General features: G+C 45.5%; 1 protein-coding gene across 1 annotated transcript; it reads right to left on the bottom strand.

The window, feature by feature from the left end:
• Positions 1–2,182: 2,182 nt before the first annotated feature.
• Positions 2,183–3,163, bottom strand: LOC141051436 (olfactory receptor 4E1-like). Its single transcript, XM_073548366.1, has one exon. It carries the CDS (start codon positions 3,161–3,163, stop codon positions 2,183–2,185), a length of 981 nt encoding a protein of 326 aa, XP_073404467.1.
• Between the last annotated feature and the right edge of the window lie 10,396 nt (positions 3,164–13,559).

Genomic DNA, 13,559 nt, shown 5'->3' with positions numbered 1-13,559 from the left:
TCCAGCCTCTGGACTCTACGCTGACAGACACAGCAAACCTTGCCACAGCTCACATTGATGTGCCATCCTGGATGAGCTTCACTACCTGAGCCACTTGTGTGGGTTGTAGAGTCCGCCTCATGCTACTACGAGTGTGAAAGCACAACCAACATTCAAAAGTGACCAAAACATCAGCCAGAAAGCATTGGTACTGAGATGTGGTCTGTGGTCCCCACCTGCAGAACCACTCCTTTATTGAGGGTGTCTTGATAATTGCCAATAATTTCCATCTGTTGTCTATTCCATTTGCACAACAACATGTGAAATTGATTGTCAATCAGTGTGGCTTCCTAAGTGGACAGTTTGATTTCACAGAAGTTTCATTTACTTGGAGTTATATTCTGTTGTTTAAGTGTTCCCTCTATTTTTTTGAGCAGTGTATATATACACGGTGGGCCATTTATATGAATACACCTAAATAAAATGAGAATGGTTGGTGATATCAACTTCCTGTTAGTGGCACATTAGTATATGGGAGGGGGGAAACCTTTCAAGATGGGTGGTGACCATGGTGGCCATTTTGAAGTCGGCCATTTTGTATCCATCTTTATTTTTTCCAATGGGAAGAGGGTCGTGTAACAGCAAACTTATTGAGAATTTCACAAGAAAAACAATGGTGTGCTTGTTTTTAATGCAACTTTATTCTTTCATGAGTTATTTAAAAGTTTATAACCATTTATAAACTCTTGACACACTGATAGCAACACCGCAGAAGAAATGCTAGTCTAAGGGGGTCAGATTCCTTGTAGGAATGCTCGGACCTGACAACCATAATGCGGTGGTGCACCATCTTGCTGTAAAAACTCAGGGAACGTGCATAAAGAGGGCAACATGTCATCATGTAGCAATTTCAGATATCCAGTGGCATTGAGGTTTCCATTGATGAAGAATGGCCCCACTATCTTTGTGCCCCATATACCACACCATACCATCAATTATGGGTGTCAGGTCTGAGCAATCCTACATGAACAATTTCCTGGAAAGTTGATTGGTCATCGTGGACCTGTTGAATGGCCACCAAGGTCTCCCGATCTGACCCCCTTAGACTTTTATCTATGGGGTCATCTGAAGGCAATTGTCTTTGCTGTGAAGATACGAGATGTGCAGCATCTGAAAGAAGGGATACTGGAAGCCTGTGCTAGCATTTCTTCTGCGATGTTGCTATCAGTGTGTCAAGAGTGGGAGAAGAGGGTTGCATTGACAATCCAACAAAATGGGCAGCACTTTGAACACATTTTATAAGTGTTCATAAACTTATAAATAACTCATGAAAGAATAAAGTTACGTTAAAACCAAGCACACCATTGTTTTTCTTGTGAAATTCTCAATAAGTTTGATGTGTCACATGACCCTCTTCCCATTGAAAAAAATGAAGTTGGATCCAAAGTGGCCAACTTCAGAATGGCTGCCATGGTCACCACCCATCTTGAAAAGTTTAACTCTTCCATTTACTAATGTGCCCACTACAGGAAGTTGATATCACCAACGATTCTCATTTTATTTAGGTGTATCCATATAAATGGCCCAAAAAATGGAGACAAGTCTGGAGACACTGCTGGCAGCTCTGTGTAATCACTAAACAATGATGTCCCCGATGTGCTGGATGGAGACAAGTCCAAAGGCAAGGCTGGAAGCTCCTGTGTGATCACTGACAAATGACGTCCCCGATGGGCTGGATGCAGTCAAGTCCAAAGATGCTGCCGGCAGCTCCTGTGTGATCCCTGACTAATGACATCCCCAATGGGTTGGATGGAGTCAAGTCCAGATATGTTGCCGGTAGCTCTTGTGTGATCACCGAACAATGACATCCCCGATGGGCTGGATGAAGACAAGTCTGGAGATACTGCAACCATGGGAGCAGATTTAGGCCATACAGGCTGCTTACAGTGGTACAAGGAACATGTGACCTGGCTTGCTGTGTTGAAAAACGGCTCCTGAGACATTTTTGAGAAATGACTTCACCATTGATCCACCACCAAATCAATGTAACACCGAGCTGTTAGTGCTCCTGAAATGACAAGAAGAGGAGCCCGGCTACAAGACATTACGCCCATCACCAAAAGAAATTCTTGTCTCTAATATTCGTCTAAAAGGAATGTGGAAAAAATAATATATATGGATATTAGAAACATTCAAAAACATATTATACAGTATGATGGGTAGACAGTTCCCTTCTTTCCACATTTTTCCAGAAACAACCAAAATTCTTGTACATATTTTCTAGAGTCCCTTTTATCTCTTTGTTTCGGAGGCAGAATATAATGGGGCTGCTAATATGCGGGACATAAGTGTAGACAGTATTCCTCACCACCGTGACTTCAGGGTCAGGGATGACCAGACACTGGTAGCTGTAGTCAACAATTCGGGGAATGTAGAAGATGATGATGATAGTCCAATGGGTGATGCAGGTGTTTAGGGCTTTTTGCCAAGTTTCTAGGCGGCTTGTGGTGCGGATATTTATAATTACTAGAATAGAGGACATTACGATGAGTGAGAACGGACCCATGTGGATTATCAGACTAATGTAGAATGCATTCCTCCTATTGGCAGAAGAGTCCATGCAGGAGAGGATCGCCACCCTCGAAACAGTACAGTATAAGTTGTTTATTCTATTAGGACCACAGTATGGAAGAAACACCGCCAATGTCAAGGCGGATATCCCAACCGAAGCTGCGGCAAACAAGGCGGCTAAACATAGGCACATGGAGACCCGATTATTGATGATGGCATGATATCGGAGAGGTTTACAAATAGCCACATAGCGATCAAAGGCCATTAGTAGGAGGGTTAACGAATCAAGAGCATTCAGTAAGTGGATGAAAGCCATCTGGAGAAAGCAGGCTGACGAGGAGATGGACTCTGCACCCATCCAGTACTTGGAGATGACCTTGGGCAAGGTGGTGGTGTCAAAGAGCAGGTCGGACATGGCCAGGTTGGCGATAATGATATACATGGGCTGCTGGAAATGTTCTTTCAGGAGGACTATCATGATGATGATGGTATTGGCGCAGAGTGAGAAGCTGTAAATGAAGAACATGAGCGCAGCCAAGAAAGGGTAGAACTTCTCGTGGAGACCCGAAAATCCAACAAGGAAAAAATAGAAGGAAGTGGAGTCATTGGCCATAAGATCTGCGAAACCAGGGAAAGGAAGTTTGAAATATTTATATATAAAATACACATACTGGACACAAAAATGCACAAAACATAGTTTTACTTTCAGATCTAAAATATGAAAATAGATTGCATATATATTTTCACTTTTCACACTTGTATACATTGCACATATACGTGACACACATATGGTGTACATTACACATAAATATAACATTCAGGCACACCTTAGGCTGGTTTCACACTTGCGTTTTTTTGAGCTGCGTTTTTTTTCCTATATTTAACATGGGTGCGCATAGACATGCGTTTGTACGCGCATGCGTTTTTTTGTAGTGTGCGCCCGGGCGCACAAAATGCATCCTGTTGCATTTTTTGTGCACCCGACCTGTCTCACAAAAACGCATACGCACGCAATGCGCACGAAATTCACCCAAAAACACATTACAGGCTATGGGTGCGCTGACGTGCGCATGGTCATGGTATTACTTCTTACATACATTGCCAATTCTCTAAACTGGACACAATTGTAACAAACCTGCAGCTGTGTTAGTTCTGTAGAAGTCTCCAGTTATTGGTCTCTGGCAGAGAGCTTGAAATTAGGAGAAGAAATATGGGGAGAACCCAACTATTCCTAGTGATAGCAAGCCCCCTCAGACTGTGGGACTCTGGTTACAATGCGTCATATTGGTGGGGATTGGCTGTCGGTGCCTGCTGCTGCCTGTCAGTGCCTGCTGCCGCCTGTCAGTGCCTGCTGCTGCCTGTCGCTGCTTGCTGCTGCCTGCTGCCTGTCGGTGTCTGCTGCTGCCTGTCGCTGCCTGCTGCTGCCCGCAGCCTGTCGGTGCCTCCTGCAGATGCCTGTCGCTGCTTACTGCTGCCTGCTGCCGCCTATCAGTGCCTGCACTCTCGGCTTTTTATACAAACCTCTGTGTAACAGGAACAATCCCTAATGACCTAATGAGCCGCGGCTCCAAACCTCACAGCTGAAGACATACAGGAGAGATTTATTACAGGAGGCAATGTTAGATATTATTACTTATCAATTATCATTAGCGTATCTAGAATCCGATGGGCCCCAATGCAAAATTTGGACCTTGGCCCCCACCTGCATGTTGGTCAGATGTGTAGACCCTTGTAGCATTCTAGTTCCTATAAAGACATGTGTTCACTCGTCATGTGATAATGTACCCCATCCTGCCTCCTTCTTGTAATAATACTGGGCCCCTTCCAGTAATAATGTCCCCAACCTGGCCCCTTCCAGTAATAATGCTCCTGATCTTGGGCCCCATGCTGTAGCATTTTTTCCCATCATGGGCATCTTTCTGTGCCCCTTTCTAAGCCCCTTCCATTGTAGCGTAATGTCCCCCATCCTGGTATAATGGCCCCATCCTGGTATAATGGCACTATTATGATGTCCTCCATTCTGGTATAATGCCCCCTTGGTTGTATAATGTCTCCCACATTGGTAAAATGTCCACATCCTGGTATAATGTCCCAATTTTGGTATAATGTCCCCCATCCTGGTATAATGTCCCCATTCTGATTTAATCTCCCCATTCTGGTATGATGTCTCCATTCTGGTATGATGCCACCCATCCTGGTATAATGGCCCCATTATGAAGTAATGTTCATAATTCTGTATAATGTCCCCATTTTGGATGTCCTTCTGCAGCCCGCGTAAGAGCTGACAGCTGACTTCGGTCTGTTGACACAGGCAGCCATGCTCCATGCAGCTGCCGGTCTCTGATTGGTCAGTGGCGTGCATTGCAATGCAGGGAGCCTGAGGGTTTTTGTGCCACAATACACTTCACCTTAATGTGTGTCTGGGTCAGAGCTGCAACTAAGAATTTCGGAGCACCATATCGGCAACATTTTTGGGGCCCCGTTTAGACTCCGCCCAGGCTCCACCCAAGCCCCACCTCTACCCCTTGAACTGTCCACAGTCCCACCTCTCTCTCTTGGAAAAACTCCACTTCTCACCAATCACACATTAACAGTTCCCATCACCAGATCACACATATAGCTGGCAGCTTTTGTTTTGGCCAAAAGATTTTTTGAGCCACCACCATGACACGGTAGACTCTTTTGGCCGGGCCCTACTCTACTCTAAACTATTAAACATTTGTAAAAATATGCAATACAATTTAGGTATATTTTTATTTATTTTTCAATTTTTTGAAATAACCAGTAATATCACACACAAGGGACAAATACCACCACACTATGACCAGACCACATATTACCACCACATGGTGACCAATAATACCACATACAAAGAACAAATATCATCACACCATACAGGGCCGGTTTTAGGCAAAGTGGGGCCCTAGGCAAAGTTTAAAATGGGGCCCCAAATGCTAACATACTGCACATCACACAGAAGCATTTCGATTGTATTTACATGCACTGAGTTCGGGCCGCTAAATGATCGTCAAAATTGAAGTTGTTCAATGCTTGTTTCCCGGCCTCTTTCCACCATCTGAGAAAGAATGATGGGAACAGAACGATCACTAAGGGTGTGTGCACACGTTGCGGTTTTTGCTGCGGTTACGCCGCAGTTTCCATGCAGTTTACAGTACAATGTAAACCTATGGAAAACCAAATCCGCCGTGCACATGCTGCGGAAAATTCTGCGCCGATTTGCTGCGGTTTATTTTCCGCAGCATGTTACGTCTTTTTTGCGGGACCGCAGCTGCAGTGTATGTTCCGGGACATACAAATCAATCTCTCTCTCTCTCATTCACACTGCCAAACCGCACTAGAACCTGCATCAAATCCACTGTACACATGCTAGGAATCCGCAGAAAAAATGCATGTGTTTTACCCTGCAGTTTCTGCCAAGAGATATGGATTCTCTGCAGAAAAAGCCGCAGACTAATCCGCAACGTGTGCACACACCCTAAGGGTGGTTTCACATTAGGGTTTCAGGCCGCAGCATCGGCCTGCACACGGCCGCCGCTAAGCCCCGCCACCTGCCGCGCCTCCTCCGGTAGCTCCGCCTATGGGCGCATGACGCTTTAGCACTGGGGACGCACACGGCCGCCGCTAAGCCCCGCCACCTGCCGCGCCTCCTCCGGTAGCTCCGCCTATGGGCGCATGACGCTGCATGCGTCCTACGTCCCCTATCTTTAGCACTGGGGACGCAGGCCGTGCGCAGATATGCAGATATGTTGCAATTTGGTGCGCTCAGCGCACCGTCAAAAGGACGCATGCACCGCCAAACACATACCTGCGCACAGCCTGCGTCCCCAGTGCTAAAGATAGGGGATGCAGGACGCATGCAGCGTCATGCGCACATAGGTGGAGCTACCAGAGGAGGCGCGGCAGGTGGCGGAGCTTAGCGGCGGCCGTGTGCGTCCCCAGCGCTAAAGCGTCATGCGCCCGTAGGCGGAGCTACCGAAGGAGGTGCGGCAGAGAGCGGGGGGCTTAGCGGCCTGCAACGTTAATGTGAAACCACCCTAACAGATCACCATACAGTATCATGTTATCAGCAGGACATCTACAGTTTACACCCCATAGTCCTCCATATAATATAATCTGCCCCAAAGTCCTCCATATAGTATAATACACTCCTTATAGCTCTCCATATATTAAAATACACTGCTCAGTCCTCCATATAGTATACTACACTCCTCATAGCCCTCCATATATTAAAATACACTGCTCAGTCCTCCGTATAATACACTCCATATAGTATAATGCACCGCCATAGTCACCCATGTAGTACAAATCACTTCCCATAGCATAATGCACCCCATAGTTCTTCATATAATGTATTCCCCATAGTCCTCAATACAGCATAATGCAGCCCACATATAGTATAATGCAGCCACCCCACAGAGTATAATGCAGCCCCGCCATACAATATAATGTAACCCCCATAGAATATAATGCAGCCACTCCACAGAATATAATGTAACTCCCCATAGTATATAATGCAGTCCCACCCCCCCATATAGTATAATGCAGCCCCTCCATAGAATATATGGCAACCCCCTCATGGGATATAATGAAGCCCCTTATATAGTATAATGTAGCCCCTCCATAGAATACAATGTAGCCCTCCTCATATAATAACTATAATACAGCGTCCCCCATAGAATATAATACAGCCCACCTCCCCATAGAATATAATGTAGCCCTTCATATTATTTAACACAGCCTCCCCCTATAGAATATAGTGTAAAATGTACCCTACATGGTATATAACACACCGCATAGTATACAGCCCAGCCCACCATGGTATACAGCCTACCAGGCTGTATACCATGCTGGGCTGTATAATACAGCCCAGCATTGTATAATATAGCCCGCCCAGCATGGTATAATACAGCCCAGCATGGTATAATACAGCCCAGCATGGTATAATACAGCCCAGCATGGTATAATACAGCCCAGCATGGTATATAGCACCCCAGAATGGAATAATACAGCCCAGCATGGTATAATACAGCCCAGCATGGTATATATCCCCCCAGCATGGTATAATACAGCCCAGCATGGTATAATACAGCCCAGCATGGTATAATACAGCCCAGCATGGTATATAGCACCCCAGAATGGAATAATACAGCCCAGTATGGTATAATACAGCCCAGCATGGTATATATCCCCCCAGCATGGTATAATACAGCCCAGCATGATATATAGCACCCCAGAATGGAATAATGCAGCCCAGTATGGTATAATACAGCCCAGCATGGTACTGTATATAGCCCCCCCCAGAATGGTGTAATACAGGCCAGCATGGTATATAGCCCCCCCCCAGAATGGTATAATACAGCCCAGCGTGGTATATAGCCCCCCCAGAATGGTATAATACAGCCCAGCAGGGTATATAGCCCCCCCAGAATGGTATAATACAGCCCAGCATGGTATATAGCCCCCCCCCCAGAATGGTATAATACAGCCCAGCATGGTATATAGCACCCCAGAATGGAATAATACAGCCCAGCATGGTATATAGCCCCCCAGAATGGTATTATTCAGCCCAGCATGGTATATAGCCCCCCCAGAATGGTATAATACAGCCCAGCATGGTATATAGCCCCCCCAGAATGGTATAATACAGCCCAGCATGGTATATAGCCCCCCCCAGTATGGTATAATACAGCCCTGCATGGTATATAGCCCCCCCAAAATGGTATAATACAGCCCAGCATGGTATATAGCCCCCCCAGAATGGTATTATTCAGCCCAGCATGGTATAATACAGCCCAGCAAGGTATATAGCCCCCCCAAAATGGTATAATACAGCCCAGCATGGTATATAGCCCCTCAGCACGGTATGATACAGCCCAGCACGGTATAATACAGCCCGGCATGGCATATAGCCCCCCAGCACGGTATGATACAGCCCAGCACGGTATAATACAGCCCAGCATGGTATAATACAGCCGAGCATGGTATATAGCCCCCCAGCATGGTATGATACAGCCGAGCATGGTATACATATAGTCCCCCCAGCATGGTATAATACAGCCCAGCATGGTATATAGCCCCCCAGCATGGTATGATACAGCCGAGCATGGTATACATATAGTCCCCCCAGCATGGTATAATACAGCCCAGCATGGTATATGGCCCTCCCAGCATGGTATATAGCCCCCCAGCATGGTATATAGCGCCCCCCAGCATGGTATATAGCCCCCCAGCATGGTATATAGCGCCCCCCAGCATGGTATATAGTCCCCCCAGCATGGTATATAGCGTCCTCCCAGCATGGTATATAGCGTCCTCCCAGCATGGTATATAGCCCCCCAGCATGGTATATAGCGCCCCCCCAGCATGGTATATAGTCCCCCCAAAGTGGCCCCACAGTCTAGTACTCGCACTGATTTAAAAAAAAAAAAAAACAACACTCGTCACCTTCTCCTCATGCCCGCGCTGCTGGCTGCTCCTGTCTCCTCCTGCACACAGTGAGAGCGCGATGACGTCATTGCGCCCCCGCTGTGTCAGAGGCAGAGCGGGGAATGATGGGAGAGGGAGCGTCAGCTGACGCTCTCTCCCCCATCACTGCCTCCTTCAGTGCGGCGGCGGGAGTCGGCGCTGGGGGCAGGTGGGCCCTCCTGCCTCACAGGGGCCCCATAGTGGCTGTGTGATGTGCCGCTGGCTGGGGGCCCCTGGAGGAGCGGGGGCCCTAGGCAGCTGCCTGGTCTGCCTGCCCATAACGCCGGCCCTGACACCATAGCCGGGGACAACATATTACCACCAATTTGTCACCGAATACTACAATACTTACTAATCAGTAATAAAAAAGACACAATACTAATATCACCAAATGTGCCATTATACACAGGAGATCTGTACTTAGTATGCGGTGTCAGTGTAAAGGTAATACAGTGATCACTGGTGACATTGTACACAGGACCACTGTATATAGTATACTGTACAGTTAGGAATGAGCGAGCATAATCGTGGGTATTCGGTACTTAAGTACTTGCAGTACTCGGAACATAGCGAGTATTTCACTAATCGCCTTGCACTTTTCGGATCTCCCGCCCAGCATTTGCCAATCACAGTAATGCCGCAGCCTTCTTGGAACTTGGCTGAGAGGCTTATTTATAGCTCCGCTACGACTACCAGTTTGTTTCCTTATTTTATAAGTTTAACTGATATAGAGGACTTCCTAAATACCTTAAATGCAATGGGAACAATAGAGGAGTCCTGTGTATCTGGCTACAGATGGTTTTGAATGTGGGGAAACCTCCTTAAAGATACTCTCTAACATGCTTAGCTGCTCGTTACCCGAATTGAGCAACTCCTAATGCTCGGATGCTCGTTTCAAGTAAAGAGTATAATGGGAGTCAAAGGGAAATCCAAGCTTTTTTGCAGCAGACTCTACAAAGAGGTCTGGGGGGCAGAGAAAATGTTGAAATGGATCGAAAAAGTGCTGGATGGAAGGAGAAAAGGATGGGGAAGACCCCATCTGACGCCCAGATTGCTGCTCAGAACAATGGTGTCACACTTTTACTCCACTTTAAGAACTAACAATAAAACATTCCAAACCGATGATAAATTGGAGTTTACAGGAAAAAATGTTAAGAAACATTCTCTCCTGTATAATGACTTGTGGGTCGCCCCTGTCCCAGGGCTGTGGGGTACTCGGTACCGGGCCGGTGTCAGTGGGATGTGTCACAGCGGCGGTGACCCAGTCCGTGGCCCTGGGCGCCCAAATCAATGGTGGTTAGTGATATAGTTTATGTGATAGTTCGTTACGCCACCTGTGGTGTTTGGCAAGCAAGATTTTAAGCCAACACTGTGTGCAGATCCTCTGGGGCTGATGGTGTGTTGCAGCATAGATGGTGTAGCTCCCCACAGGTGGAGCTGTAGCCCCAGGGCAGTGCACAGGTGCAGGCGGTGCGAGGAATGTTGGTACCCAGATGCAGCAGCGCTGGCGGCGTTGGCGCGCAATTGAATGGAAGACACCAGGGCTGGTAGTTCCAAAGCTTTACTCACAGTTCGTGGTACACACTGGTGCCTGTCTCCATGCCGTGTCCTCCGGGGCAGGGACTCAATCAACCTCCCGGGCAAGTCAGGCTTCTCCTCTCCAACACGCCGCCAACATGTACCTATCCTGAACGACTCCTCTATTGCGCCTTTTAGTGTGAAGAGCTCCAGTACCGTGGTACTCTGAAGTTCCTCCTGTCAGATGTTCCTAACAACTCTACTTGTATGACAGACAGCTGTAGCCTCTCTCGGGGACTCCCTTCTCCGGAGTCCTGTCTCTCTATTCAGTTGCTGTATTGTCACAAGTCTTAGATGGGAGTAGTGCATTTACAGCCAACTACTCCAGCGGTGTCTGCTGCAGAACCATAAGTGTCCATACAACCTCGGGGACCGGGCCCCGGCTTTGCGCTGAGAACCTATAGGCAGGGTTCCTCTTCCAACCCACAACTCCTCTCTGTTCTCCTACTCCTTCGTTCCGCGCTGTTCCTTCTCTCTCTTATGGAAGCTTAGGTTGCAGTTCTAAGTCTTTCTCCTTCTGTTCCTTTCCCGTGCCAGCTGGCTCAGATCACTGAGGCAGCTGCAGCACTCCATCCTCCATCCTTCCTCCAGGGATCCGTCCTCAGACTCTCCTGACTGACTGACCTCCAGACTGACCTCTAATTCTAAATCTTCCCAACCTTTTATATATCTCAACTCCACCCACCTCCCAGCACATCTCGTGTTACGAAGCAAGGACCCACGAAAGGGGCTCTGCTATCCTCTAAGCATGGAGCCGCAATCTAGTCCATTGCTGAACTATCCTGTGTGTGGGTGCAGGTGTTGGAGTGTGGAAAGGAGTTCCCAACTTACCTAGGTGGTGGGGCACTACACCTTAGGAGAAGGTGCAGTACCTCTGTGGCGACTGAGCCTCAGGGGTGCCACACTTGTATATAAGGCAACATTTAAAAAGGATTTTTTTTCAAAAAATAATAATTTAAATAAACCAAAATTGAAGTTTTTTGTAAAAAATTGGAAATTTCAGTGTAATTTATGAAGAAAGCAAGAACTGACAAATGTGATGGAAGACGGACTTAGATACACCCTGTGATAGACATAAAGGAGGCCTCATACACATTCTGCTCAAATTGTCATGTAGTGGTACTCCTAGACTCATAAAGGCTATTCATTAAGTGCAAAGCATGCCAAAATTTACAAGCAGGGTCATTCATACACCCTCGAAGGCACCAACTGTACAGCCTCATTAAAGTATTAACTAAGTGTACACCTGTAGTAGGCAAAGTTTAGTTTTTATTTTAAACCAACAAAGTTTCACACAAAGTAGGTTCTACAGTATATAATATGACAATAATCAATTTTTTTTTACCAAAAATATTTTCTGATCTGCACCAGACCAAGCGGATTTTAAACATTTTAACCTACCATAGCTTTACATAAAGCATGTTTAACTGTATGTATGAATCATTGAATTTGTAAAAGGTTTTTTGTGTGTTTAAAATACCAGTGAAATTTACCAAGAACCGCAGGGTATGGCTGAATCATTGAATCCATAAACATTGTTTCAAGGTTCATGTAGATTTTTATATAACACAGAACTGTGACAGAAAGCATGTAATACTGTATGGATCAGTAATTGAATCAATAAAAATGTTTTCACAGTTTTTTTAGTTTTATATAACAATGAAATGAGGTAGAAAGCACGTATAACTGTATGGATGAGCAATTGAATCCAGACAAATTTCTCACTGCTTTTTTGTAGTGTTATATATTGCACAGAAATGTACCCAAGAGCACGTAATATTGTATGGATGAGCAATATAATACTGAAAAAAATATCAACTAGTTTTGAGGGTTATACACCATCGAAGTTTACCCAAGAACATATAATAATCTGAGTGAGCAATCTACAACCAAAAACATTTTGAACAATTTTTTGGAGGGTTAGATACCACCGAAATGCATCTAAGAAGATGTAATACTCTATGGATTGGCAATATAAAATATAATACTGATACATTTTTTAACAATTTTTGGGAGGGTTAGTTATTATCACCTAAATGAACTCAAGAACATGTAATACTCTATGGGTGAGCAATATAATACCGATAATCTTTTGATCAATTTTTGGAGTGTAATATACCATCAAAATGTACCCCAGAACGTGTAATACTCTATGGTTGAGTATTTGAATTCAGATACATTTTTTAACTTTTTTTGAGGGTTAGCAATCATAAAAAATTTACTCAAGATCACAGAATAGTGTTTTTGCTGAGAAATTAAACTCAGAAAAAAATTGTAACACTTTTTTTTGAATGTTACTCTTTTTTATGGAGTGTTATATATCACAGAAATGTACCTCAGACCACAAAATAGTGTATGGGCAGGAAATTGAACCCAGCCAAATTTTTTAATTCTTTTTTGGAGTTTCTCATACCTCTGCATGGTGCCAACAACCATGTTAAATGGTATGGATGACTAATTGCATCCTGAATAGAGATGGGCGTACTCGAACAGTAAAGTTCGGCGTCCGTACTGAATACCTGCTGTTTGGGTACGGACACCAACCACTGATTTCACCAGGTTGTCGTTCAGGTTCGGCCCTCTGAACACCGAGTGTTTGTCATCCTGTCATGTGCATGACAGCGCGACAAACACTGCTTCTGATCGGCGGTAAAATCATTAACTGCTGGTCATACAGCCGCGGTTCCCACGCTGTCAAATATAGGTGTGTTCATCAGCCGGTGCCTGAGCTATAAAAAAATGATAATAAAAAGGCGTGGGTTCCCTCGTATTTTTCATAACAAGCCAGGCAAACCTGACAGCTGGGTGCTGCAACCCTCAACTGTCAAGGCTAGCAAGGTTGGTTATCAAGAATAGAGGGGTCCCCAAGCTGCTTTTTTAATTATTTAAATAAATAATTTAAAAAAAACGGCTTGGAGTCCACCCTATTTTTGACAACCAGCCTT

The sequence above is a fragment of the Dendrobates tinctorius genome, unplaced genomic scaffold (assembly GCF_039654945.1).
Source record: "Dendrobates tinctorius isolate UK_male_01 unplaced genomic scaffold, ASM3965494v1 ptg000157l, whole genome shotgun sequence".
Taxonomy (NCBI): domain Eukaryota; kingdom Metazoa; phylum Chordata; class Amphibia; order Anura; family Dendrobatidae; genus Dendrobates; species Dendrobates tinctorius.
Note: the sequence above shows the minus strand (reverse complement) of the source record. Positions and strands in the feature narration are given on the sequence as shown.